Genomic DNA, 25,993 nt, shown 5'->3' on the forward strand with positions numbered 1-25,993 from the left:
GACTGTAATTAACACCATTTTAGTACTGACTACATATTACTTCTACTCTTGTTATTAATTTTCTGCAGTATTACTTAAATAATGTAGACTCACTTCAGGTGTTTTTTTTTTTTTTTTGGAGTGCATCAGCGTGTTTGTGTTGACAGATGGTCAAGTTTCCCCACGAAGAGAGAGAGAAAGAGACTCTCTTCATCACGTGATCCCCGGGTCCGTTTTAATGACGTAAGCACCATATGGCGCGTGCTGGGAGGGCGGGACCTCGATATGCTAATTACTCACAGCACCTCTCGCGCGTGGGTTCGCGTGTGGCGCTGAGTATAAAACCAGCAGCATCACACACACTCCTCAGAAATCTCCCATCAGATCACGCACAGTCACGCACGGACACAGGACGGGATGCCTGCGAACTGACGAGCTGCGTCCATTAAACAAAAGGTAGGTTTTTACAACAATAATTGTAAGTATTGACCACATCCTATGAATTCAGGATAATATATGTGGTTTTTCATTAGGATAGTTTACACTAAAATAAAAGGACTCTTGGGGGCCTAAATAGCTATAATTTATGACATCAGTAAGTTGACTGAATAGTTTGTTCCCATCGGAAACAGTTGCTAATTAAAAAAAAAAAAAACTTAGACCCATTTCCAAAAAAAATAAAACAAAGAACACATTGTTTCCTGTTAGTTACTTTTTTTTAATACTTGTTAGTTAACTCAACATTATTTGCGCAACATTGTTTCCCGCTTGGATTAAAAACCGATTTAATTCATCCAGTTAGATCTCCTATGCTACTTGTCATCATTACTGTTGTGCTTAGATGAATGAAATCAGCGGTACAAGTCAGCTGAAGACCAGAAATTATTTAATTTTTAACAACACAAATTCTTTTATTATTATTTAAATACAAAAGTTTTCAAGAAGCGGTACGTTTCAAGTGCAAGGATATTTTTCCATTGTATTTATTTTCTCATTCATTTGTTAAATTACTTTGTTGGTTGGTTAGTTAAATGGAGAAATACAAAAAGTTAATTGTCTCTTTCCGAGTCAGTATTGATCCGTTTTGTGTATTTTTTTTTTAAATAATTAAACAACTTGCACTTTTTAAAACAGTTAGAAGCACTCACTCGCTGTATTGAAGAATATAAATTGTACCGTCGTCCTAATTATTTAAATATTTAAATGAAGTCAAAATAGCTTGCTGAATATCCTAACGTTTTGCTTGTAGGCCTCTGCTAGATTTCTATCTTTTTTTTTTATTTGGGTTAGAGTCCTATTAATCCAATTTCTTCAAGTACGCACTTATTGATGTAAGATTGGGAAAGCCAAGAAAGATTAAAATATTATTCTAGTCTTACCTTTCTTAGTCTTTCCAACCTTATTTTAAGAAAATTAATTTTAAAACTTGTATCGTGCTTATTGTTTTTAACAGAAATGAACCATTTTCCAAATATCCTGTCGTGGAAATAAAATTTTCCGGTGATGAGAAGAAAAAAAGGTCATCTGTCTGATTTACAAAAAGCCTATTCTGTGTTTGACAAACTTTAGACCGTAATAATTATAATAATAATTATTATAATAATAACAATAATGTACGTAAAATACACATTTTAAACATGCGAAAGCGTTCTAAAGTAAAATGTTTTAATCAAATTGAACTTATTGTTTCCCAGAGAATCAGCATCATGACCAGGTCTGTGAGAGGGGAGCACACGTCAGTGGAATCGGACGAGCAGCGGGAGCTCTGCAGCCCTGCAAGCAGAGAGACCGAGAGGGCAGGAGCCGGAGCGGGAGTTGAGGAGGAGGAGGAGGAGGAGGAGGACCAGCTTCACCATCTTGGGGAAGACGAAGAGGAGGACGACGAGGAAGACGAAGAGGAAGAGGAAGATGGCGAGAACAAACCCAAGAGGCGAGGGCCGAAAAAGAAAAAGATGACCAAGGCTCGTCTTCAGAGGTATGGTCCATCCTCCGAGCACAAGGACAATTAGTAAAAATGTGTTTGTAGATAGGCATGAACAAACACTGGAGTAAAAGAGCCAGCCTGAATATAGAAATAATATTTTTTAGATAGAAACAAGACCTAAATTACGTCTGTCAGATCATAGAAACTTCAGAACAATTAAAGCCCACATATTGTGTATGAAATACATGCAGGCAGGGATTTGAGCAACTGCTCTTTAAACTGTTTTTGCAGATTTCTTCGAACTCTCAATTTTACCATTGTGGTACAAAACAGTGTGTTTTCATGTAATGTCCAGTAATACGAAATGTGGTAGACTGGGGTTCAAAATAAATGTTTTTATGAAACCATTTTTTAACATTAATAACAGTTTTCTTTGCATTATTAGTGTTATTTGGTCAGATATTTTGCACAGTGTCATGAAGCCTTTAAACATGCTGTTTACAATGAAATTGTAGTGCCATTATTCCTAGCATTATCACCAGAAAAAGTTATTTGCACATGGATGGTCATCTTAACCCAAGCCATATCTTACTGGAGCACATCAATGTGTTATAGTAATTTAACCCGTTAAACTTCCTGCTCAAATATCAGTTAGTTTTTGTGTAGTTGTCTCATTTGTAATTTATGCAACTGGTGTCACCCTTTATGACAATGACATTTCTATCTGTCCTTTGAGCACAAAACCAAAAAAGAAACCTGTAAACACATTAAAAAAACAGTAGCAAACATTGCGTTTAAACTAACAGGTTGACCTACTACACTTTAGCTGTTTGTTGAGCTTGTCTGTTAAATCACAGGAGATAATTTGCAAAGATTAAATTTAGGACAGGGGTGGTTCTTGCATAAGTGGCGCCCTGGGTGAGCCCTTCCTTTGCTCCAGTCCTCCCTTCAACATATCACACACAACCAACTCCTGCGACAAAGCCCATTTTGGAAAAAACAAACGTTATATCACGTACCTTATCTGAAAATAAACAAATTAAATAAAGCATACTAGTCAATTGTATTCAATAATCTATATTCAGTGTACAATATTCCAAAAGGGGTTTGGACATTGACTAAAATTGGACTAAGTAATTTAGAGAAAAAAAGTAATTAAATAAAAAGTAGGTTCTTTTATAAAAAGAAAGAAAAACATCTTTTCAATTTAGCATTGGATTTTGATGCTGTTTTTTTTCTGCTCATGGTGCTCTCCTAGACCATTCTGCCCCTGCCACAGTTTAATACCTTTTCAAAATACCTTTAATAGCTCTGTTTCTGCCTTTGCAGGTTTAAGGTCCGTCGAATGAAAGCCAATGCCCGGGAGAGGAATCGCATGCACGGGCTAAACGATGCCTTGGAGAGTCTCCGAAAAGTTGTCCCATGCTACTCCAAAACCCAGAAACTGTCCAAGATTGAGACCCTGCGCCTTGCCAAGAACTACATCTGGGCTCTAAGTGAGGTCTTGCGCTCTGGCAAGGCTCCTGACCTCATGGGTTTCGTCCAGGCTCTCTGCAAAGGTCAGAAGCTCAGCATTCTGGTCCCTTAGCATTATAAGAAGATACATGATACGTACAAATTAAGATGAAATACACCAAATTTTGATCAGTCAGTTATATGTTAGCTTCTGTTAAATGTTACGTCCAAAATGACAAGTTTATGTTTCATACTTGGGAGCTCCCAGAGACGAGGAGGTGTTACAAGACCTTGAACCTTGATGTGGCAATATAATGGATATTATTATTTACTTATAGTTTTGTTGTAGTTGGTTTAAAAACTGTCTTTTGGGGATGTTGTAATCGGATGTTTGTATTAATGAACATGATTTATTTATGAACTCTTATTGTAATGATAATTAAAGTTCATTTATAAGTATTATTAGGTACTAACAAGTGCTGTTACATAAATGACATCATTGACAGGGATGTAATGAAGCATGAAGCTCACAGGAACATTGGGTTCAGGGGAATGAGACAAGATTTGGGTGATAATTTAGTAAATTTAGTGTAAACTTTAGTAAAGAGTCCATCTTTTTTTAGTTTTCACAAATTGAGTAAAGGTTTTACCAACCACAGACTGTTCGTGTGCTTGTCCAGGCTAATGTTAAAAAACTTTAATACTGTGCTATTATTGTTTAATATTTTAAGAATACAATATAAAAATCATAATTTTCAAACTGTGTTTTTAAGGATCTCTGGTAAGCGTAAATGTATTCATGTTTGATTAGTCTACATATTTTGGATTGGGAACTGTGAAGACGGCCAAATCCAGCACAGTCTATTTAAAAACTATAAAATAACAGATACTAACTTCATCATATTTTGCTGCTAATGATTAGCTTGTCACAATATTACTTACGAGTGGTTACGAATCATTTTTATCTTGTCTGTCACCATCTTTTACTAATTATTTTACAAAATGGAAAGATAAGAACAGTTTATCAAAGTTTTGTCACCAACCCGATGAGAAGTCCTTTTTGTTAACTCTGTCACACAACATAGAAGCTCAAGAGCTACTTAATTTCTTCTATCAAAATAAGAGTTTCAAACGTAAATAAGTCAACGTGTCAAGTTTAAAGCAGTCACATTAAAATCAGTGGCTCATAATAAAAATCTTTACCTTAACTTCAACTTAGCCTAATTTCACCTCTCAAAGTAATGCTGTGAGCAACTGGATAGCATTTTACAAGACTTCCCTTGAAAGAGAAATATTATGAGATCTCGTTACACTATTGATCGATACTGACCTTTAACTTTCTCTGTGCTCTCAGGTCTGTCTCAGCCGACCACTAACCTGGTGGCAGGCTGCCTTCAGCTGAACCCTCGGACCTTCCTTCCGGAGCAGACTCCGGACATGCCAACGCATCTTCCCCCTGCCGGTGCTGCTGCCTATCCTGGACACTTCTCCTACCAGAGCCCTGGACTGACAGCCGGTTTGCCCAGCCCCCCCTATGGCACCATGGACCCTTCACACATCTTCCACCAGGTCAAAGGTCAGCCATACGGCTCCTTGGAACCCTTCTTCGATGGAGTCCTGGTTTCAGATGGCCCGGCATTCGACCCGCCTCTCAGCCCCCCTCTGAGCATCAACGGTAACTTCTCGTCCTTCAAGCACGAACCCGTTGCTGCCTCCGACTATGACAAGAGCTTTTCCTTTAGCGTGCACTATGGAGGTGGAGGAGCTGGTGGCCATCCCTCCGTCTATGGCAGCGGGGGGCCCAACCCACGGTGCGGTGAGCTGCAAGTGGAACAATTGATGGGATTCGATGGACACTCACACCATGAACGGTTGATGAACGCCCAGTTAAACGCCATCTTTCACGACTCCTGAGGATGAAGGACTGTGAGACTGATGAAGACAGAGAGACCATGATATGAGGAGACTTCTATCATTTAATCACTGTCTTACAGTCTGTCCTTGTTTTTCATCTTGTTGTCCACATCAGGATCTTTAACTTCTCTTTATGATGGTGATTTAACAATCCCGTAACCTTCTTTGTAGCTCTTCACCTGGCAAGAGATGCTCTTTGAATGTCTTGTCAGTGTTCATATTATCATTTAAAAATAATCAATAATCAATGAGCAATAATCTGGAGAAAACTATGCAATTTTGTTAACATCTGAGCAATGCTCAGCTGATGATTCCAAATGTTGAAAGAATTAAGATTTCTCTATTTTTTGGGGGTCAGTGTGTGAGGCAACGTAGGGCTGGTGTCAGGCTGAAGTGTTAATGTTGTTCATGTTGTTTTTAAGTTTTTGCTTTTTATATGGTTTCTGTAGCATTTATGTTATTTCATGTGACTCTTGTTCATATTTTATAAGATAGATGTTTATAAAGGCCTTTTATTAAAAGGAATTTCACGTGATTCACCTGTAAGACTCAATTCATCTGCAACGACACATTACAAAAACACTACGGTTTGGACAGCTTTACTCTGTTTTCACTGCACAGCTGTTATTCATAAAAAATATCAGTAGATACAATGTGGCAGTCAAAAATAACAGCACGTTTTGTTTGTTGACTTACCAAAAAAGTATTTTTTTTACTTACATAAAAATAAATTTTTTGTAAATCCTCTAAAAGAATTTGGATGAATCACGGATTGCCAAGACCTCCGGTTGACAGTAGTGACAATACTACAGATTTCCTTCCAGAGAAAGCCCTGTTAACAACACTATCCCACTTTGTGGAGTACAAAACAAGGTTTGGTGTATGTGTGTGTGAAGGGCACAGATGTTCGTCCTGCAGACGAGATTTAATTTATGAAAATTATTTATGCATGAGAGCCCCCCCCTCCACACACTTACACACACATACACTAATGACCTACTGTTTGATTGTGTGTGTGTAAGTCAACTGGGACAATATGGTGGCCATATCCCACCATTTACCCTCACTGTTGAAGAGGAATGTCAAGCAAAAGACTGCGGAGAAAATGCCCTTTGTCAAGTGACAACCTTAGTTTTAAAGCATGAAAAAACCTTAGCCATTTGGCTCTAGTTATTCTTGAATTTACTTGGCAAGACAATTTCGAATAAGGATATTGTAGTAATGGAAAATAAATATTCAAGACTCAGGGTCTCTGACAACTTCTCTTCAATAAGTAACAAACACCAAATACTAAACTTGACACAAAAGTAAGAAAATGCTCGTTCTGTTTTGGTTGAGCTGAATACGTAGCTGAATATTAGTAGAGTTGAATATGTGGGTTGTGTGCATAAGAAAAACAAACTTGGCAAACAGCTTTTGGTGAAGGCAGTGTGATGGTGGGGCTGCAACCCCTCACTGGAAAAGCAACAGTTGTAATCATTGTACGCAATCTTTATAAAGAGGTATATCGAGATGAGATGGCATGTCTTCAGAGACTAACTCCAGAATTTGGAAGTAGAGAGGATGTAATGGTCTGGCCGCAGTCCTGATCTCAACCTCACTGAACACTTGGTCAGCTTGGACCTTGCTGTAGTGAGTCGAAAACGCAACCACTTTGGCTGACTTGTCACAAATGCTGGTTGAGAAGCGGGATGCCATCCAATGCCAGTGTGTCACCAAGCTGTTGACCAATGTGAGAAAGAGGTGCCAGACCATTGTGGTTGATTTTGGTTCTCCTACACACTATTGAAGCCCCAGGTTGTTGAATAACTAAACTGTTAACAGGCCAATATCTTATTTCTTCAAACTTCAGTCTTACAATCAAATAAAAACACCAAACACAAGTCAATAGCAGAATAAGCTGTTGGGCATTGGCAGAGAGGACTTGGCAAGGTTTCAGTTCTTAAGCCAATAACTCAACTGTGTTGTTCAACCTAGAAATTCCTTTTCTTTACAAATGTGACAAAATGTAAGTAAAAAGAAACTCCAGCGATATAATAGTGGAAAGAAGTATTTTTACATCTACGGTCTGGTTAGCTTTACTCAGTACCAGGAAGGGACGAGGAAACACTAAAGCTGTAAGACGTTTCTTCAAAGGCAACTATAAAGTACTTTTTATTCTTATTGGAGCATCCTAAAATATTCTACAATAGCAACAGAAGCATTGAGAGCATTGCAGTTGCAGTATTGTGGGCAGTCTTTGTGACTTGGGTTTTGTGTTTCAGACTGTTGGCTGATCATGAAACTGATTAATGCAGATTTAAACTCAGCCATCTGTCAGCAGGACACACGCTGAGTGAGTGTTTGAGCCGGAGCTCATAATATGGAATTAATGACACAGTCCCCCCTCTTCCTTACTGATTTGCTGGCAGGTGTCTGTTAAATAACATCACAGGACACACATATAGACAACAATCCAGATGTACTGCAGGATGCTACAACACACACTCTTCTCAGCCCTTTTGCAGAAAAAAATACACGCTGTCAGTGGATGTAAGTCGCCTATTTGTGACAAAAGCACAGAAGATTTGGCCATGATCATGTATCACTTTCTACCTTGTTCTCATTAAAACATTACAATTCTTTGCTTTAATGCTGATTGATGCAATTTGTGATTTTGTTTTACTTGACTTCTAGTAGTGGTTTTGCAGAAATGTATTTTGATTGGTTTAGAAGTGTCTGCAAAAAGTTTTAGATTTTTTGAAAACATGTGACCTAATCAGACAAAAAATCTTAAATTGTATATGTAAGAGATTATGGCCCAGTCCAATTTCTCAATCATATCCCTACTGCTTACAGACTTTTATCATCTTCAAAGCACAAAAGTTTATTGGTTAACATATTTCACCACAATATGAATTACCATTTGAAGAAAAAGCAACCAATTGTCCTTTTTCCTTTTATGTTAAAAGTAGCGATAGTTTGGAGTTCCAGTATAATTAGTTATACAACTTGCAATGGGTCTTGGTTATTTAAACCATTTTATACTTTTGGTACATTTTGTGGACCAACCATTTGTCACTCATGACATGATTTAAGAATAATTATAAATGCTTTGAAACCCAGTGATTTAAAGCAGTTTTCTTTAATGTACTCATAGTTAACTGAAAGGATGTGAAGTTCTGTTACTGCACTTAGGTAAGGTTAATTTTAGTTTGATCAGGGGTCATAATTGGTCATATGTCATAACACTCGGCTACCCCCAACAAGGATCAGAACTGCAATCCATGGAAAAAGGATGGCATACAATTTTCAGAAAAACAGTCAACAGTTATGTTAAATTGTAACTGAGAGCCAAACCTTTTTAGAATGTATTACAGCTAAACCTGAAATTATTCATATATGTGGCAGATTTAGATTTGAAATAATTTTTCATTCAACCAAGTAATCTGTCGTGTAGGAAATGAGACAGGCCTTTCTCAAAAGATTATAAAAAAACAACATAAATGCGCGCTCCCGAGGAGTAGCGCCCATGTATGTTGATTACACACCAGTGGATCTGCCGCGTGACCAATGAAGCCGCTACCCGTCTCCATAGCGACGAGACCCCGGAAATACACACCGTGATCAGCTTACTGCCTGTTTATCGGACAGAAACAAATTTATACCCGCGGTGTTTTCTTGTTTTGTTTGTTTGTTTGTTTCCTCGAGTGATTGTTTAAATATGTCGGAGCTTGAGACTGAAGCGCAGGGAGAGCTGAGAGACAGCGGCAAGCAGAAGAAAAAGAAAGAGAAAGAGAAACCCAGGGTCAGTGAGGAGGAGGTGGAGGAGAACAAGCGGGAACGAGAAGGGAAGGTGGAGAAGAAAGAGGAGCTGAGGTGAGTAGTACAAGATGTTCCTCTACAGCTTCACATTAAAAAGTTACCATTAATTGAAAGAGAAAGCGAAGGATGTACGCAGACAAGTCATTTAGGGAGATTTTTTCAAAATAAAAGGCTTGCAATTAAAAAACATATTCTTTGAACAACGGAAGTGAATTAATAGTAACACCTATGTCACTACATTCAGTGAAAAAAACACATGCCCCTTAGTAGAGCTAAGCTGTATGCAGGTTAGTTTTCAAATTTAACTGGTTAGGAAAGATTTTACTTTTCGTGAAAAAGTTTCTTAATGCTGTGCCCTCCTTCATAGCAATACAGAAGAAGATGCTGCAAGATCCAGCAAGCCAGGAACCAAACGGAAAACATTTTCAGTTTTAGACAAATGATAAACATGGTAAAAAAACATGGTAAAAAAACAAAGCTTTGTAATCCTTTTACTTTTTATTTTCCTTTTTTACATCATACATACTATAAATGAATCATACTATAAATGAACAAAGGAAAACATTTGGAAAATTACTCATGAAAATTTAGGGATATTTTGCATTCAGGTCAAATTTATGGAAAAAAAAACAAAAAAACACCCTACATTGATATTATATCGTGAAAGTAGGGCATTTACAGTAGAAGCATGCAATGGTGATTTCCTCATTTCAAATGATTTATTGAAACAAAAGCCAACAACTGTGGTGGGTATACCACAACAAAAATGTCAATAACGTCTCGTCTGCCCTTGAGAATCGATTACAGCTTTACAACTACGTCTCCTGCTGTTTACAAGTCGACTTATTGTCTGCTGAAGCATGGCGTTTCAGTCTTCTTGAAGGGTGGCCCTCGGGTCAATGAGGTTCTGAGTTACAACCCTCTAGACGGCGACTCAGCTGACTATAGCTTTTCCATGGGATCATCAGAGAACAGCACTTAGGCCCACTGGTCCCTCGTCCAGCGATAATTCTCCCTGGCCCATGCAAGGCGATGATTCCTGTGCCTGGTGGTGTGGTCAGGTACCCTTGCAGATTGTCTAGCATGCAGACCATGCTGATGTAAATGTTTTGAATGGTCTGACTTGAAACCTGGGTAAGTCTCACCTCCCTTAAATGTGCCTGGAGTTGAGTGGTATTCATTATCTGGTTCTGCAGGACATTGTTCACAATGAAGCGTTCATCAGTGTGGGACGTGGCTAAAGGACGTCCACTTCTATGCCTTTTAGTGACCCTTCCAGTCTCTCTGCTGATGATACTCTGTTTTAGTCTGAGAACATCCTGTTTGAACCCTCAGAATGCCGAGGTACAGTTGATCAATTGTTTGGTGTCATATTGGTCTCATGATGTCAAAATATGAACAGCATGATGAGGGGCATGTGTTTAGATACCAATTCTGATTAAACCAGGAAATTTATCAGTTGATTCTTGGATTAAACACCTGTTGTAAATTCTGCCGTTAAGCTCCTTGTTAGAGGAGTAAGTTGTGCAAAAAGTACTGAAACATTGAACAGCATTCAAACATTTAGAGTAGGTCATATTAAGTTCTTCTGTAAAGGTTATATTTCATTTTAGGCTCATCCAGAAATTTCACCCGGGAGCCGAATATCCCTAACGTTTTGTGAGTCGTGTGTGTGTGTACATAGAGCACATCAATACTGAATGCACTCTTTGCAACTGATTCTTTTATTTTATTTTTTTAGGTGCTAAATATACTTAGTTAAATTGGTTAAATTCTGACCATTTTTAAAATATACTTACTTAACTGAATGAGTTAAATTCTGACTTAAATGTAATCTTACTCAAATTTTACTTACAGTGCCTTGCGAAAGTATTCGGCCCCCTTAAACTTTTCAACCTCTTGCCACATTTCAGGCTTCAAACATAAAGATATAAAATTCTAATTTTTTGTGAAGAATCAACAACAAATGGGACACAATCATGAAGTGGAATGAAATGTATTGGATGTGTCAAAGTTTTTTAACAAATAAAAAACTGAAAAGTGGGGCGTGCAATATTATTCGGCCCCCTTGCGTTAATACTTTGTAGCGCCACCCTTTGCTGCAATTACAGCTGCAAGTCTCTTGGGGTTTGTCTCTATCAGTTTTGTACATCGAGAGACTGAAATTCTTGCCCATTCTTCCTTGCAAAACAGCTGGAGCTCAGTGAGGTTGGATGGAGAGCGTTCGTGAACAGCAGTCTTCAGCTCTTTCCACAGATTCTCGATTGGATTCAGGTCTGGACTTTGACTTGGCCATTCCAACACCTGGATACGTTTATTTGTGAACCATTCCAGTGTAGATTTGGCTTTATGTTTTGGATCATTGTCTTGTTGGAAGATAAATCTCCGTCCCAGTCTCAGGTCTCTTGCAGACTCCAACAGGTTTTCTTCCAGAATGGTCCTGTATTTGGCCCCATCCATCTTCCCATCAATTTTGACCATCTTCCCTGCTGATGAAAAGCAGGCCCAAACCATGATGCTGCCACCACCATGTTTGACAGTGGGGATGGTGTGTTCAGGGTGATGAGCTGTGTTGCTTTTACGCCAAACATATCGTTTTGCATTGTGGCCAAACAGTTCAATTTTGGTTTCATCTGACCAGAGCACCTTCTTCCACATGTTTGGTGTGTCTCCCAGGTGGCTTGTGGCAAACTTTAAACGAGACTTTTTATGGATATCTTTGAGAAATGGCTTTCTTCTTGCCACTCTTCCATAAAGGCCAGATTTGTGCAGTGTACGACTGATTGTTGTCCTACGGACAGACTCTCCCACCTCAGCTGTAGATCTCTGCAGTTCATCCAGAGTGATCATAGGGCTCTTGGCTGCATCTTTGATCAGTCTTCTCCTTGTTCGAAATGAAAGTTTAGAGGGACGGCCGGGTCTTGGTAGATTTGCTGTGGTCTGATACTCCTTCCATTTCAATATGATTGCTTGCACAGTGCTCCTTGGGATGTTTAAAGCTTGGGAAATCTTTTTGTATCCAAATCCGGCTTTAAACTTCTCCACAACAGTATCTCGGACCTGCCTGGTGTGTTCCTTGGTCTTCATGATGCTCTCTGCGCTTTGAACAGAACCCTGAGACTATCACAGAGCAGGTGTATTTATACAGAGACTTGATTACACACAGGTGGATTCTATTTATTATCATCAGTCATTTGGGACAACATTGGATCATTCAGAGATCCTCACTGAACTTCTGGAGTGAGTTTGTTGCACTGAAAGTAAAGGGGCCGAATAATATTGCACGCCCCACTTATCAGTTTCTTATTTGTTAAAAAAGTTTGACACATCCAATAAATTTCATTCCACTTCACGATTGTGTCTCACTTGTTGCTGATTCTTCACAAAAAATTTGAATTTTATTACTTTTATGTTTGAAGCCTGAAATGTGGCAAGAGGTTGACCATTTCAAGGGGGCTGAATACTTTCGCAAGGCACTGTAAACTCAATAATTTAATTATTGTAATACATTTGTTTCTAATTATTCTCGTTTGTAATTAACTTAAACTAGAAAGAAGCATGCAATATTTGTCAGTTTACATTTTATTATTTAAACAGAAGTACAAGACATCTGTACAACCAACTAGAAGAATAGTGTTTCCAAACCTAAGGATACACTTTATGGTTGCAGAGGATCTTCTCTATCACAAAATAAACATCTGCTGGATCCTCCTGGCAAGAGAATCATGACCAGCAGCCAACTCTAACCATTACGTCACAAAGTCATCTGGTTTTTCCTCCAGGTTGAAAAGAATCAAATCAAAATCGGTTGCTTTGAAATGTAATTAGGTAAAATTAAACTGAAGTAAAACTTCTTAAATCAGTTCCACCAAGGTGTTACTTAAAGATTTTCCCTGACAACCACAGCTAAATTGTGCCGTTCATTGGCAAAAACAAGGGTTAAGAAACCCAGCTTGCTAGCTCCTATGACCTCTGCTTTAGTTCTTCTAAGTATGTAAAGAAACACTGGACATTAGTTAAAATGAACACAGCTGTAGCCTCAATAGAATTAGTGTGAGTGTGAGAAGAAACTGTATCTGCCTGATGAAACCTTTCCAAAGCTGCAAAATCGTTTTAGTCATTTTTTGACTAACAGCAGATCATTTAAAATGTGGGTGCTTTTTTGTCTTTTCAATCATATTTTATATATACATTTGTCCTATGCAAAGACTAAAAACAGACCCTCACCATTAACCCCTAACCCCCCACCCCTAAATAAAAACAAATAGACCGACAGCAGTTTAAAACATACTGCAAAGGCAGAAGTTAAAATGCCTCAAAAAATATTTTAATCTGTCGGATTAGACCAGACATGAGGAGGATTGTTGAGGAGTAAATGTTATCATTTTCAACTCTTTGCTAACAATGAAGCACTGAGTAATAAAAAGTAAAGAGATAAAAAAAAATAGGATTATAAACAAAATGGATAAATACAACTGTATTATATATTTTTCTAAAACTAATAAAAGAAATGCAAAATATTTTGACAAAATACAAATACAAATAAGCATTTAATTAAAAATAGATGAAACGATGAATATATGGTACCTTAAGTTAAAGCTAAAGCTCAGGTAAAGCTAAATTAGAGTAATACTTTACTTTATACTTCATTTTATTTTAAATGATTGTATATTTCTTAGTAAAGGGTGCATGAAAGTACAATTACTGTTAAAAAAAATTAGGGCAAAGTTAAAAGCAAAATAACAGTTTAGGATAAAGTGTTATTAAAGTCTGTGATAAACGTCAAATTAAAAAGACTAAATTTATGCTGTTAATGTCAAAGAAGAATGTATGCTGCATTCCTTTTGCCTCGGATGTTCGAAGCACAAATATGGGAATGATGTCACACCAACTTCACACCCCCTCCAGTTCACAACTCCAGTTCTAGGGCTGATAACCTGTGGGATTTTTAATTGTTGCATTCAGGAACAAGGCTAACTATTATACGGTAAATGGCCTGTACTTGAATAGCGCTTTATCAAGTCCCCAGAGACCCTAAAGCGCTTCACACTACATTCAGTTATCCGTCCATTCATACAAACATTCACACACTGACAGTGGTGAGCTACATTGTGGCCACAGCTGCACTGGGGCGCACTGACAGAAATGAGGCAGTCACACAGAGGCGCCGCCGAGCCCTCTGACCACCATCAGCAGGCAAGGTGTCTTGCCCAAGAGCACAATGACTGAGACGGACATAGTGGGGGCTCGAACTGGCAACCCATCGGTTACAAGATGAACACCTGCCACCATCACCATGGTTACCCTCTATATTTATATTATAAATTATAATATATTTCTCAACCCTAAACACTAAAGCAGCTGAAAGAGGGATACTGTGCGACTGACTTATTGTGACACAAATAGTCATGTGGTGGTAATAAACAATCTAGCGCTGCACCTCTCATGTTGTTTAATGTGTAAGGCAGCCATGTTGGATTTTGATGTTAGGGTTGATGAAAAATTGTTGAATTTCAAAGTCAGAATTCTGACTCCAGGTGGCATTCCGGTTTATTTTACTGATTCGAAACTCAAACATTCCAACTCCTGAGAAGAAATGGGTTTCGGAAGATGGGGTTTTTGTCACATGCCATCATCATTTGTCATCATATGAAAAGCTATAATTTCATAACCAGGTTGCTAAGCTTCAAAATGTAAAAAGAAGAACCACGAGCAGAGAAAACAAATATTGTAGGAAAATGACTGAAACGACAATTAAACTTAAACAGGATGTTCATAAGCTGATGAAAAGTTTAAGACCATAGCCGTAAAACAGAAAAACAAAACCGAAGTCAAAATTTTAAAAATAGGACAGAGTGGTGAGTAACCCCACCACTCCTGCAGATCACTTAAAAAATTGTGTTGGTTTGTGAGTTTTCCGGTGGAAAAGCTGCATCATGTGGTGATGGTGAGGGCACAAAGGGCATCCACTGTCTGGGCGTCCATTTTTGTAAAACTCCCTTGGTTTCCATCACCAGTCGTTTTCAATTGGATTTTGATCAGTGAACTGGAATGTTATACTACTGAAAGATGAAATGATATCCCACAGACACGGGCCCTCAGTCAAAATGGTAGCCCTCTGCCTCTTTTCCACATAACCAGCCTCATTTTGACTCTCCTGCACAACATGAAGCTACATTGTAAGGAAATAGCTCTGAGGCGAGTAGAAAACATCTTCTTCGGAATCTCGTTTTCATGCTAGCAATGTTGGAAACCATTAGAACCATCCAGAGGAATTGTTTTGTCATTACAGGATAAACCTTACTTTCACCTCCTTGTTTGCCCTGTTTGGTGCTCCCTTGCCAAGTCCATTGGGTTTGTAGAGTGGAAGGGGGCGAGGCGTTTGAGGACATTTATTGTTCATTAAGCTCTTCTCCCCCAGATGCTATGCTATGGTTATTGAGCTACAATCAGCATCAGTAAGGGCCTTAATTTGAGTCGATGATCTGCCTTTGTCTTCATGGTCAGTGTTTTTGGGGGGGTCTACCACTTGACCGTTTTGTCCTAACCCACTAAGGATGCTTTGGAGATTTTAAAATGACTTTCTTGCTGTGTACCACTATGGTAGTGATGGAGCGTTGCAGAAGGCCTTGTTTGTATAGCTCAACAATCCTGCCAAGTTCAGAGACAGAAAGCCTTTTTGCTTTTCTCATCAGGGGGTCATGACATTGTAAATGCCTGACAGAAGATAACGTGAAAGCCTCTTTCACCCGTTTCTTCTTTTTACATTTGAATATCTGTAATTTCTTGCATGATGTTAAGATTTTAATCAGAAGTTCACTTGCATTAATCATTAATGAGACGTCATTAATTATGTGTATGACTGATCTATGGTCGCTTTATTGATGGACATTTGTGAATAATACCTGACCGGTTGAAGTAAACTAGAACTCTGTGTTTGTGTTGGATCTGTCAGTGAGAGTGTGTTGATGCGGGGGATCTTCAAAGTGGGGAAAAAGAGCCATGACATCCTGCTGACACGAACCAGACTGACCTGGACCCCCATCATCCCGGAGAGTCCCACAGGTCAGTTACAACGGGAACAGGTTTTATACTGTTCTGCTGCTATAGAACAGACTTTGTAAGTATGTGTTGGTCTGAGAAAACCTGAAACCTCTGGACATCTAAATAAATGCAAAACATCTTCACAGTTCGTATTTCCTCTAAAAATAAAAGCATGATTAAATTAATGATGATTATTGATTAAAGAACTATTCTTGATCGTAGTTAAGATTTTTTTTTAAGTAAATGTTTGTTTTTGAGGGTTTTCAACAGTGTACTGTAACAGTGACAGCTGTGGCAGAAAGCCCTTTTGTCTCAGAAGACATTATTGACATATCATTCTGTATTGTGCATTTCTTATGCTTACCATCAGATTAATGACAAGCCTGCTGTTCTGAGAATATGATGACACATGAAGTGATCAATGTTAAGGAATTGTTGTGATGAAAGTAAAGTTTTTCCAAAAATATTCAACAAAGGTTTTTAGGCACATGGAGGTCTTTCCAACCCATCATCAGAGAAGTATGGCACATCTGCCAACCTATCAAGACATGGCTGTCCACCTAATTTGAAAGGTCAGGCAAGAAGACCAATAATCAGAGAAGCAATCAAAAGGCCCATGGCAACTCTGGAGGAGTGAGATAATTTTCGAAACAACTATCTTTCATACACTCCAAACATCTGGCTTTTATGGAAGAGTGGCAAGAAGAAAATAATTTTTTGCCAAAAGTCTGTAGAAGTCCAGGTAAAGGTTTGTCACAGACCATGTAGGGGACTTAATACATTTTCTATGGCAGAAAACTGACACACCACATCACCCAAAACACTCCCTACTCCCCTACACTCCCTACTGTAAAACATGGTGGTGGCAGCATCATGCTGTAAGGATGCTTTTTTTTTCCAGCAGGGATAGGGAAGCTGGTCAGCTTTGATGGGAAGATGGATGAAACTAAATATCAGTCAATCCTGGAAGAAAATCGGTTAGTTGCCAGAAAAAAACATAAGAATGGGACTGAGGGTCACCCTCCAGTAAAAATGAAACACTACACAAGAACTTCAATGGGATGGTTTAGATCAAATCATATCCATATTTTAAAATGGCCCAGTCAAAGTCCAGACCTAAATCTAATTGAGAATCTATGGCAAGACTGGAAAATTAGCTTTGCTCATTCTACCATCCAGTCTGACTGAACCTGAGCTATTCTGAAGGAAAGAATGATCAACAAATTCTATCTCTTGATGTACAAGGCTGGTAAAGACATAACCGAAAATACATGCAGCTGTAAACATATTGAAATATTAAATTCAATTCAGTTTTATTTATATAGCGCCAACTCACAACACATGTTGTCTCAAGGCACTTCACAACAGTCAGGTACATACATTCCAATTAATCCTAACCATTGAACAGTGCAGTAGTTAGCTTTTTATTCAAATTGGATAAAAAGTTTTTCTGTCTAAGGAAACCCAGCAGATTGCATTCAGTCAGTGACTTGCAGCATTCACTCCTCCTGGATGAGCATGTAGAGACAGTGGACAGTCACTGGCGTTGACTTTGCAGCAATCCCTCATACTGAGCATGCATGTAGCGACAGTGGAGAGGAAAAACTCCCTTTTAACAGGAAGAAACCTCCAGCAGAACCAGGCTCAGTGTGAGCGGCCATCTGCCACGACCGACTGGGGGTTTGAGAGAACAGAGCAGAGACACAAAGACAACAAAGAAGCACTGATCCAGGAGTCCTTTCTATGGGAAGGAGAAGTAAATGTTAATGGATGTAGCTCCTTTAGTCGTTTCACCTAGAAATATGGTTCTATAAAGTATTACTTAGGGGGCTCAATACAAATGCACACCACACTTTTGAGACTCTTATTTGTAAAGAATTTAGATAATTTTTCCTTTTCATTTCACTCCAGAATCATACTTTGCTTTGTGTTGGTCTGTTACATAAAATCCCCCCAAAAATAAATTAAGGTTTATGGTTGAAATGTGACAAATTGAGGAAAAGTTTAAAGACTTGGACTATTTTTGTGAGACACTGTATATATTCACCTACATCCCATATGTTATTAGCTTTAAATATTAAACTAGTGTGGTTTCATTTTTAGAAAGTACGAAACTTTAAAACAGATACCAGTCATAGAAAGATTGCATATATTGTACAGGACTGTTAAATACGGTTTACATGTGTTTGGCTATTTGGCAGAGACAGAGATTTTGGAAAAAAAGGTAAAAATTACACTCCAGCCTATAGTAATACCAATAAATCTTGAAAACTATTCTATAAAGTACAGCAGTGGTTAACATTTTGTGATCATAGGATCTGATTTTTATGTTTTAACACAAGTTAACCAACATTAGTCCAAAGAAAAAGGTTCTGTTCTGATTTTCATTAGATCTGGCTTTCTGTGTCATGTTTATGCAATTCATCGAAATGACTGCTTGGATGCAATACTTGGTGGGATGTTATTTTTCAAGTGTCATGCATGTCAATAATATATCTAACCAGTTGAATTAATTTTCATTGCCCTTAATGCCCATACTTGATCTATATTCTAATATATTTTATGTAACATGAGATATGCATTGAACTGAAAGGGTTACAAACAAACACTTTGATGGATCTAAACGCTGCCACCGCTGCCAGTTTACTCACATTTCTGTAATGTTTTGGTACCATTTTGCCATATTTAGTGCTTTCCTATTGTGGTAGACTTTTACTTGGATCCCATTCAGACCAAACTGGTTAGTGAAGCAGGATGAAGGTGTAAATTCAATGTGTTTGTGTGTCTGAAGCCAATCTGTTTTGTTGTATTTCATCCAAACTAATGTCATTAAGACAGCACTGTGTATGTGTGTGTTGGCAGCACTAGAGAGCAGTTGGTTCGGCCCGTGGGGGGTTATTAGAGTCTCTCAGTGTGAGGAGATTAACGCACACATACACATAGGCAGTCTGTCAGCACGCTGCGTGTGTGTGCGTTTCTGTGTGTTGATTAGATATTTCGATATAAATGGATCATCTGCTCTTGTTTGTTTCTAAACATGAATTCATCTGATCTATTTCCGTTAGGAAAGTGGAACCTGAGCTGTCAGATACGGAGGTTGTATTCGTCATCGTTGCAGGTGGATAAGAGAGTTTTAGGCGATGAACAGTCAAAACTGGAGTTAGTGTGGCCAAGAAGAGTACTTTGTTGCTTTAACGTAATAAAAGGGCAAACATCAGGTGGGTTTGAGTTGATAGAAGTGGGAGAGTTGTATTTTAGCTGTGAAACTTAGATGCACTGATCTGACTTGTGTGGCCAACTTCCAATCTCCAGTTTTTGTGAGGCTCTGACCTGCTATAATCTGAACTTATTCTATTTTTTCCACAAATATAGTTAACAGTGTTCAAATAATTTTTTTCTAGCTTAATTAATAATTTTAGAAGCAGAGGTGATGCCACACAGTGTGTGTGTGTGAGAGAGCTGTCACTATAAAACAGGATTTGATAAAAACCAAGATTAAACAATAACAGAATGGAGAACAGTAACAGAGTTGTTCATGTTATATTAAGGATTAATGCAATTTTCATGGTTAGCTTTACAAAATGTAAACTACAGTCTTTGTGTGTGTATTTTAGAGAGAGCAGACCGTTGCCTGAACTCTGAGATTTCCAAAAGGCTGTTAACATTTAAAAATCAGGCATCTGCTAAAAAGAATAAAACAAGGAAATCTGAGTGCAATAGCCTTGCTAGTGTCTGCTGAAGTCAGCTTGATGTTCTATGGGAAACGGCTCCTTTATGTTACCAGAACTCTGGCACGAAATGACCAAATCTGCAAAGGTACGAAATGCTGAAGGGGTAGAATGACCAACACCCACCTAATCCTTTCTCCCTATTGTAACATCCTGAATCAACGGTCAACATGCCTCCATATAAAAAACCTTCACTTCATTTTTAAACTTCCACTGATGCTAACTTTAAATCTTCTTCTCTTAGTAACAGCTGTCACACCAAACAGTGTTGTCAGCGCAGCCTACTGGGTCTTAAGTGCATGTGCCGGCCTCCAGGTTCTTCAGTTTCCTTTAACAAAACACACACTGAATAAGTGGATGATTCTAAGTTGACCATGAAGATTTTTGCTCTGTCACTGCTCCTATGTTCCTGAATGGGTTGATGCAGATCTCTTTAATTATTGAAGTCATATGAGACAAAATTACAACATAAGACAGAATCAAACTGGCACCAAGAGAGGGTGTTATGAGTTAGTATTCAAGAAAAGGTTTAGGTTTTGCAGACTGTTTTGAAACAACACTTATGGTTTAAATCACATTTTAAAAGAAGCCTGATGTCATAGTATGTTAATCACAGTGAATTTAATGTTGATTTGACCCCATTGTTTACCTCAAGATGGCTACAAGTATAGTTAAAACATGTCGTTTTGCAGATTTTTTACTTTTTTTAAATCAACAGATGGTTTCATTATGAGAACAGATTGCATCAGAGGGAAGGCATTGTTGTGTTTCTTTGTAGTTTTATTATTTTCATCAGCAACTCTTTCTGTGTTTTCCAAAATTGTCCTTCTTTTCCAAGTTCATTTGCGGAATGTGTTGAGATTCCGAATGAGAAACCATACTACCTTTACAGGTTTTATGCTGATTGTATTCTTATCACTAGAGGTATACAATATAAAGAATGATGTTCATCACTGCAAAACAATTGCTTGGGTTTTGTTAGATGTTAGGCTATTGTATTTTAAATGCCATGCATGCAGGTTCTGCATGGTTATAATAATCAGAGCTGCACAATATATTGAATCGCAGTCATCATCACAATATCGCAGTAGATTGCTAAGTTGCAGTTTTTAGTAGGATATTATTTTTGAAGTACTTTGCACTCTACACTCCAGTAATATATTTGGTCTGTTGGAGAGACTGTTACTGCCCTTGAAGTCCACACTAAATTTATATTTTTGTCGCTGAGAAACTGAAGCTCACATTAAATATGGGTTAATCGTAATCAATATCGTCATCGGAATATTTAGCAATAGTATTGCAATTGCGTGTTTCCTTGATATCGTGAAACACCTATTTTATATTAGATTTTGCCATTCAGGGGAAACCCTCGCTCTCCTGCATGTCTTCAGACAGTTTAGATGAGGCCAAGTGTGTTGGGAATGTCATTATTGAAAAAAAACAAAATCGGGTTTACTGCAACTGTTACTGTTGTTGAACTATTGCATAATAAATGCATGTTTCAATAATCATCCAGACATGTTAATGACAACAACTTACAAAGGGGTGTTAAAATTCCATCAACTGACTGAAATAGGAATAACATGAATTATTGGATAATAAGGTACAGATATAAGATGTGGTTCATAGGACATATCTGATTGTTCTGTGGACGTACGTTTGCGTGTGTATGTGTGTGGGTTTTTGTGTATGTGCGTGATCATACTACGATCCAAAACTCCCTACAGTTACCACATGGCCTGGTCAACATGGGACTGGACTGGCACTGTGTGTGTGTGTTTGTGTGTGTGTGTGTGTGTGTGTGTGTGCGTGTGTGTGCGTGTGTGTGTGTGTGTGTGTGTGTGTGTGTGTGTGTGTGTGTGTGTGTGTGTGTGTGTGAGAGTGTGTGTGTGTGTGTGTGTTGGCACAGTGGGTTGTGAGGTCATGATGGGAAACTTACCTCCATCTGGAACGACCCAGTGCCTGTGTGGTTGCAGCCTCTCTGTAGGCTCTGTCAGCATAGATCAGAGTCATGTTTTTTGGTAAGATGCAATAAAAACAGTGGACAGATCTTTTTTTTTATTATTTGTTTCTCTGAAATGTTGATACATTTAATGCACGTTTAGGTTGCTAGATAAAGATGGCCAAATTGGACCATTTACATCTCTCAGTTTTATTAGGTTTTTAGATTTTTGTGACTTAATAGAATAATTTTAGTTCACCTGCTTTTATGCACCTCCTGATTTCTGTCATCGGGCATTTCCATCAAACAGAGAATGAGAAATTGGCTGAATGAGGTATGCGGAGAAATCCAGGGAACTAAAGGAGACTGAATAAAACCTAAAGGTACACATATTTGTTACAGTTTATCTCTGTGTTCTGAGTTTGTCTCTCTGTTTTAAGTCCTACAAGCAGTGTTGTCTTTACCAGCAGAAAACACAACAACTGCTGATCATTTGAACACATGAACTGTGACCTCAACATATGGAGACTTGATTCTCTGGGGAAACAGCAGTGAAGGATTTGGGGTTCTTTGTGTTTGATAAGAGCAGCAGGGTTTTTCAGACAGCAGAGGTTAATAACCAATAAGTATTTAGAGTAAATGAATATTGATCTGAGCTCTTAAGAATTTCCCTTTTTAAAAACCTTTTAATGAGATTTTATGTGTTACAAAATAGTTTTGACTAATGAATATAAAATGAGTCAGTCTTTATTCTGGCTGTAATTCAAAATCAGATTATGTCAATACAAAACAGCAGATTTAAATGTTTTAGATGATTAAAGTGGATTATTATTTGTTATTAGTAGTTAAATTTCTTCATCCATCTGCTGTGAAATGTGCCTTCACCTGTAGCCAATTAAGCTTAATGAAAACATTTAATGTTGAGTTCATTCAAAGAATTGTTGTTTTTTATCACATAAAATGATCTGCCCCCATAAATTGTTTAATGTGAGGAGCTTTCTTTAATGGATATCTCCCAGGAGTGTGACGTCACACATATTTGTACTGAAAGTATCCGGTACAGCCCTGTTGGTTCGGTTTGCACATTTACCAATTAAGGCCAAGGTCTTAATGAGACACAGAATTTCATTTCGCGGCCGCCTTCTGTTAAGCCCACCAGGTTGTTGTCCATGCAATAACAGTTTTTGTACCTTTGCATTTTACTTTTAAGAGACAAGGTAGAGTCAGGGCAGTGGAGTCAAGTTCAATGTTGCTATATGGAGAAAAGGCCATTACTTACTAATGTATTTACAAATGAAAATGTTTACATAGCTCAGACAAAAGCAGCAGTAATTATTAAATTAGCTTTAATGTGTTTCAAGATGCAACTGATGCATTGACTTTGTCATGTACTTATGCTGAGGTGTATTTAAATTAAAGAATAAAGAGAAAAACAGAAACCAGACAATTGAGCATTTTTCCTTTGTCTTATTTATTCCTTCATTTGTTCATTCATGCATTCATTAGTTTTGTAGGGCTGTTCCCCACTGACAGTGGCAACAGGCTTATTCTGGCTAAAAAGTACGTATGATGTGTGTGCTTTGAATAAAATGTGAGTGTTATATAACTCAATGTGCGACATTAACAACGCTGACAGCATCCCGAGAGAACTAGATGGTTTATTTGACAAGGACCAATCAGATTTCAGATTCCCATCCTGATTAAGCCTGGTGATTGGAGGATGTGAGTGCATTGTGCTGATCAATAGATTAGTGAATAAATCTACAGATGATATTATGTAACTAGCAGCAGCTTAAACCATGCTTGTTTTATTCATATACATACTCATATATATATATACAGTTGAGGATTAAACTAAATAGTGTGAAAATATTTTCAGGTGACTTGCTCAGTAGGAAGAGTAGTCGTCTTGCAATCAGAAGGTTGTGGTGTTCAAATCCAGCTTCCTCCTGCCATATGTCAATGGGCCCCTGGGCAAGGCACTTAACCTTAAGTTGCCTGCCGATCTGCGTATCGGTGTATGAATGTGTTAGTAAGTGCGATTGGATGAATGAGGCTCTAGTGTAAAGCGCTTTGAGCGGTCTGTATGACTGGAAAGGCGCTATATAAGTTCAGTCCATTTACCATTAACCTCTTGCAATTTATTTATAATTACTACTAGTCGTATAAAGTATTTACAATTTACTATATGATGAAGAATAAACTGGTTGTGGCTCTCTATGTTTTCACAAGTATTTTACCATTCCAATAATTTGAACAGTAATTTGGAGATATTAGTTTTTTCTGTCTGTAGATAATCTGTGTGCCTCTTCTGATAAACATTGTCTTAATTAGCGCTTTGAGCTCACGTGTTGCATGCTGCCCCTGCCTCTCTCTGCAGGTGATGGGAGCGTGCAGCAGGCAGGTGTGGTGCTGCTGCAGGACGTTTTCGCCGTGAAGGTAAAGCGGAGGCGAGCAGTGGGCCAGCAGTCGGGGGGAGCAGTGCTTGGCCTCGCTGTCTTCCACTGCAGGAGGAGAGGAAGGAGGCTGGAGGAGGACGCACTGCACCTCCACAATGCCTCCGCAGAACACACGCACTCCTGGTATAACACTCTGAAAGAACTGCTTACAGGTAACATTCAAAACTGGTCATAATGGAGTTTGAAAGGTTTTAGCCAACTTTGAGGGAATGATTCTTATTCACTTGGGCCTCACTTAGTGTTGCTCTGATGGACCTGCTGACCGTTTAAGCTAACCGTTAGATTGCTTGTGTTACATAAGATGGAGCGATGGAAACATGACTCAGTGAGTCTGTGCTTGCCACTCTGTAAGATGATTATGCACACACTGCTGAGTGATGCAGCTGGAAATAACACAATCACCTTTTCCATTAGCTATTGGATTGAACAGTAATGCATGAGTAAATACACTTTACATCTATTTTTATCAGGTTTAACTTTGATTCAGGTTATATTTCACTTTTAGTGATTTTGCTCTGATTATATTGTAAGTAGCGGACACAAATTCATTGTCCCCACACAGTACAGAAAGTCTGGAAAAATGTGAAATATGAAACTTTTTTGTATGTCTGTAAAACTATGGACAGATATTTGTATTTTCAGCCTTTTCTTTTGCCTAGCCCATTTTCTAAAAGCTGTATCCATGTATCTATCCACCCATCATTCCTTCCCTTCATCAGTCTGTCCATGTATTGATTTGTTCTTTAATCCAACTTTCCATGTATCATCCAATGAACACTGGCAGCCTTACCACTGTAGAAAGATGGTACATTCATAAATTGGGACTCTGCAGATGTTTGACATGGAATATGTGAAAGAACCTTGTAAATATAGCAGAGTGATTTTTGTGCCAGGCCATCTAATTTTAAGCTGAAAGAAGATGTGTGAATAGGTAAAAGTCTCCAAATGAAACGGAGAATTGCTAATTTGCTGATGAATTACTATGTTTAAATACCTTGTTAGGTAAAAAGATATTTAATGCTTACTGATAGTCCATTTTCATACATTACAAGACAAATTCATACTGTAACCACATCAAACGAACAGGCGTCATAATCAGATTTTAAAGATGTTATTAGTAATATCAATGAAAAAATACAATAGGCAACCAGATGCTGAGCACAATTTCAGTTTTTAGTCACATTATCTGGGTTTTTTTGTTGCAGTCTATTAAGACTGTTCACATTCACTTTAATGAGATGAGTCAGAGTTACATCAGACAGGAGAGCTAATCTGATAATCCAGAAGAATAAAGACGCACAGATTACACACATACACATTCAGCATTGGTAATGATGCATGCTGTCATCATTTGAGTATTGTTGTCTGCGGAAGAGATTATCTAAAAAACTGGTCTACTTTAAAAGGTTGCAGTAGATGAGGTGGAACATTTTTTATTGGTGGTTAAACTGCTAGCACTAAATATCAACTCTCCCCTTCAAACCTCTGTCTGTGTCCCTGTGCCCGCATAATAAATTAAGGACTGCAAAAATACTAAAGTGTATTAAAGATATATGGTGCTTGTAGTTTATAGTAATTGTGTAAATTAAGTCATTACAAAGTTTGCACAATATAAACAATGAGGTCAAAGGTATGCTGTGCTGTCATACAGCCCTGTGAAAATGTATTTGCATTCCTAAAGATTTCTTTTGTTTTGCTTTTTTTTAATCAAACATAAATGTTTGAGAATAATAAACTAATTCTA

General features: G+C 38.1%; 2 protein-coding genes across 3 annotated transcripts in view; both read left to right on the forward strand.

The window, feature by feature from the left end:
• Positions 1-306: 306 nt before the first annotated feature.
• On the forward strand, positions 307-5,807 carry neurod1 (neuronal differentiation 1). The gene is made up of 4 exons (XM_047371558.1): positions 307-435; positions 1,674-1,954; positions 3,233-3,462; positions 4,713-5,807. The coding sequence occupies exons 2-4, from the start codon at positions 1,686-1,688 to the stop codon at positions 5,270-5,272; spliced, it is 1,059 nt and encodes a 352-aa protein (XP_047227514.1). The 5' UTR covers positions 307-435; positions 1,674-1,685; the 3' UTR covers positions 5,273-5,807.
• A 3,026-nt stretch (positions 5,808-8,833) lies between these two features.
• cerkl (ceramide kinase-like) overlaps positions 8,834-25,993 on the forward strand; it is a 43,765-nt gene continuing 26,605 nt past the window's right edge. The window contains exons 1-3 of one of the 2 annotated variants that reach the window (XM_047370222.1): positions 8,834-9,130; positions 16,032-16,141; positions 24,171-24,401. In XM_047370222.1, the coding sequence (XP_047226178.1) occupies positions 8,976-9,130; positions 16,032-16,141; positions 24,171-24,401 (496 nt within the window). In that variant the 5' untranslated portion in view covers positions 8,834-8,975. The remainder of the gene's footprint in view (positions 9,131-16,031; positions 16,142-24,170; positions 24,402-25,993) is intronic. The other variant, XM_047370223.1, reaches the window with a different exon arrangement.

This window comes from Girardinichthys multiradiatus, chromosome 7 (assembly GCF_021462225.1).
Source record: "Girardinichthys multiradiatus isolate DD_20200921_A chromosome 7, DD_fGirMul_XY1, whole genome shotgun sequence".
Taxonomy (NCBI): domain Eukaryota; kingdom Metazoa; phylum Chordata; class Actinopteri; order Cyprinodontiformes; family Goodeidae; genus Girardinichthys; species Girardinichthys multiradiatus.

Coding starts and splice junctions, on each gene's coding strand:
- neurod1 (XM_047371558.1), top strand. CDS start 1,686: ATGACCAGGTCTGTGAGAGGGGAGCACACGTCAGTGGAATCGGACGAG. Junction 1,955..3,232: donor ACCAAGGCTCGTCTTCAGAG/GTATGGTCCATC, acceptor CTGCCTTTGCAG/GTTTAAGGTCCGTCGAATGA. Junction 3,463..4,712: donor CGTCCAGGCTCTCTGCAAAG/GTCAGAAGCTCA, acceptor CTGTGCTCTCAG/GTCTGTCTCAGCCGACCACT.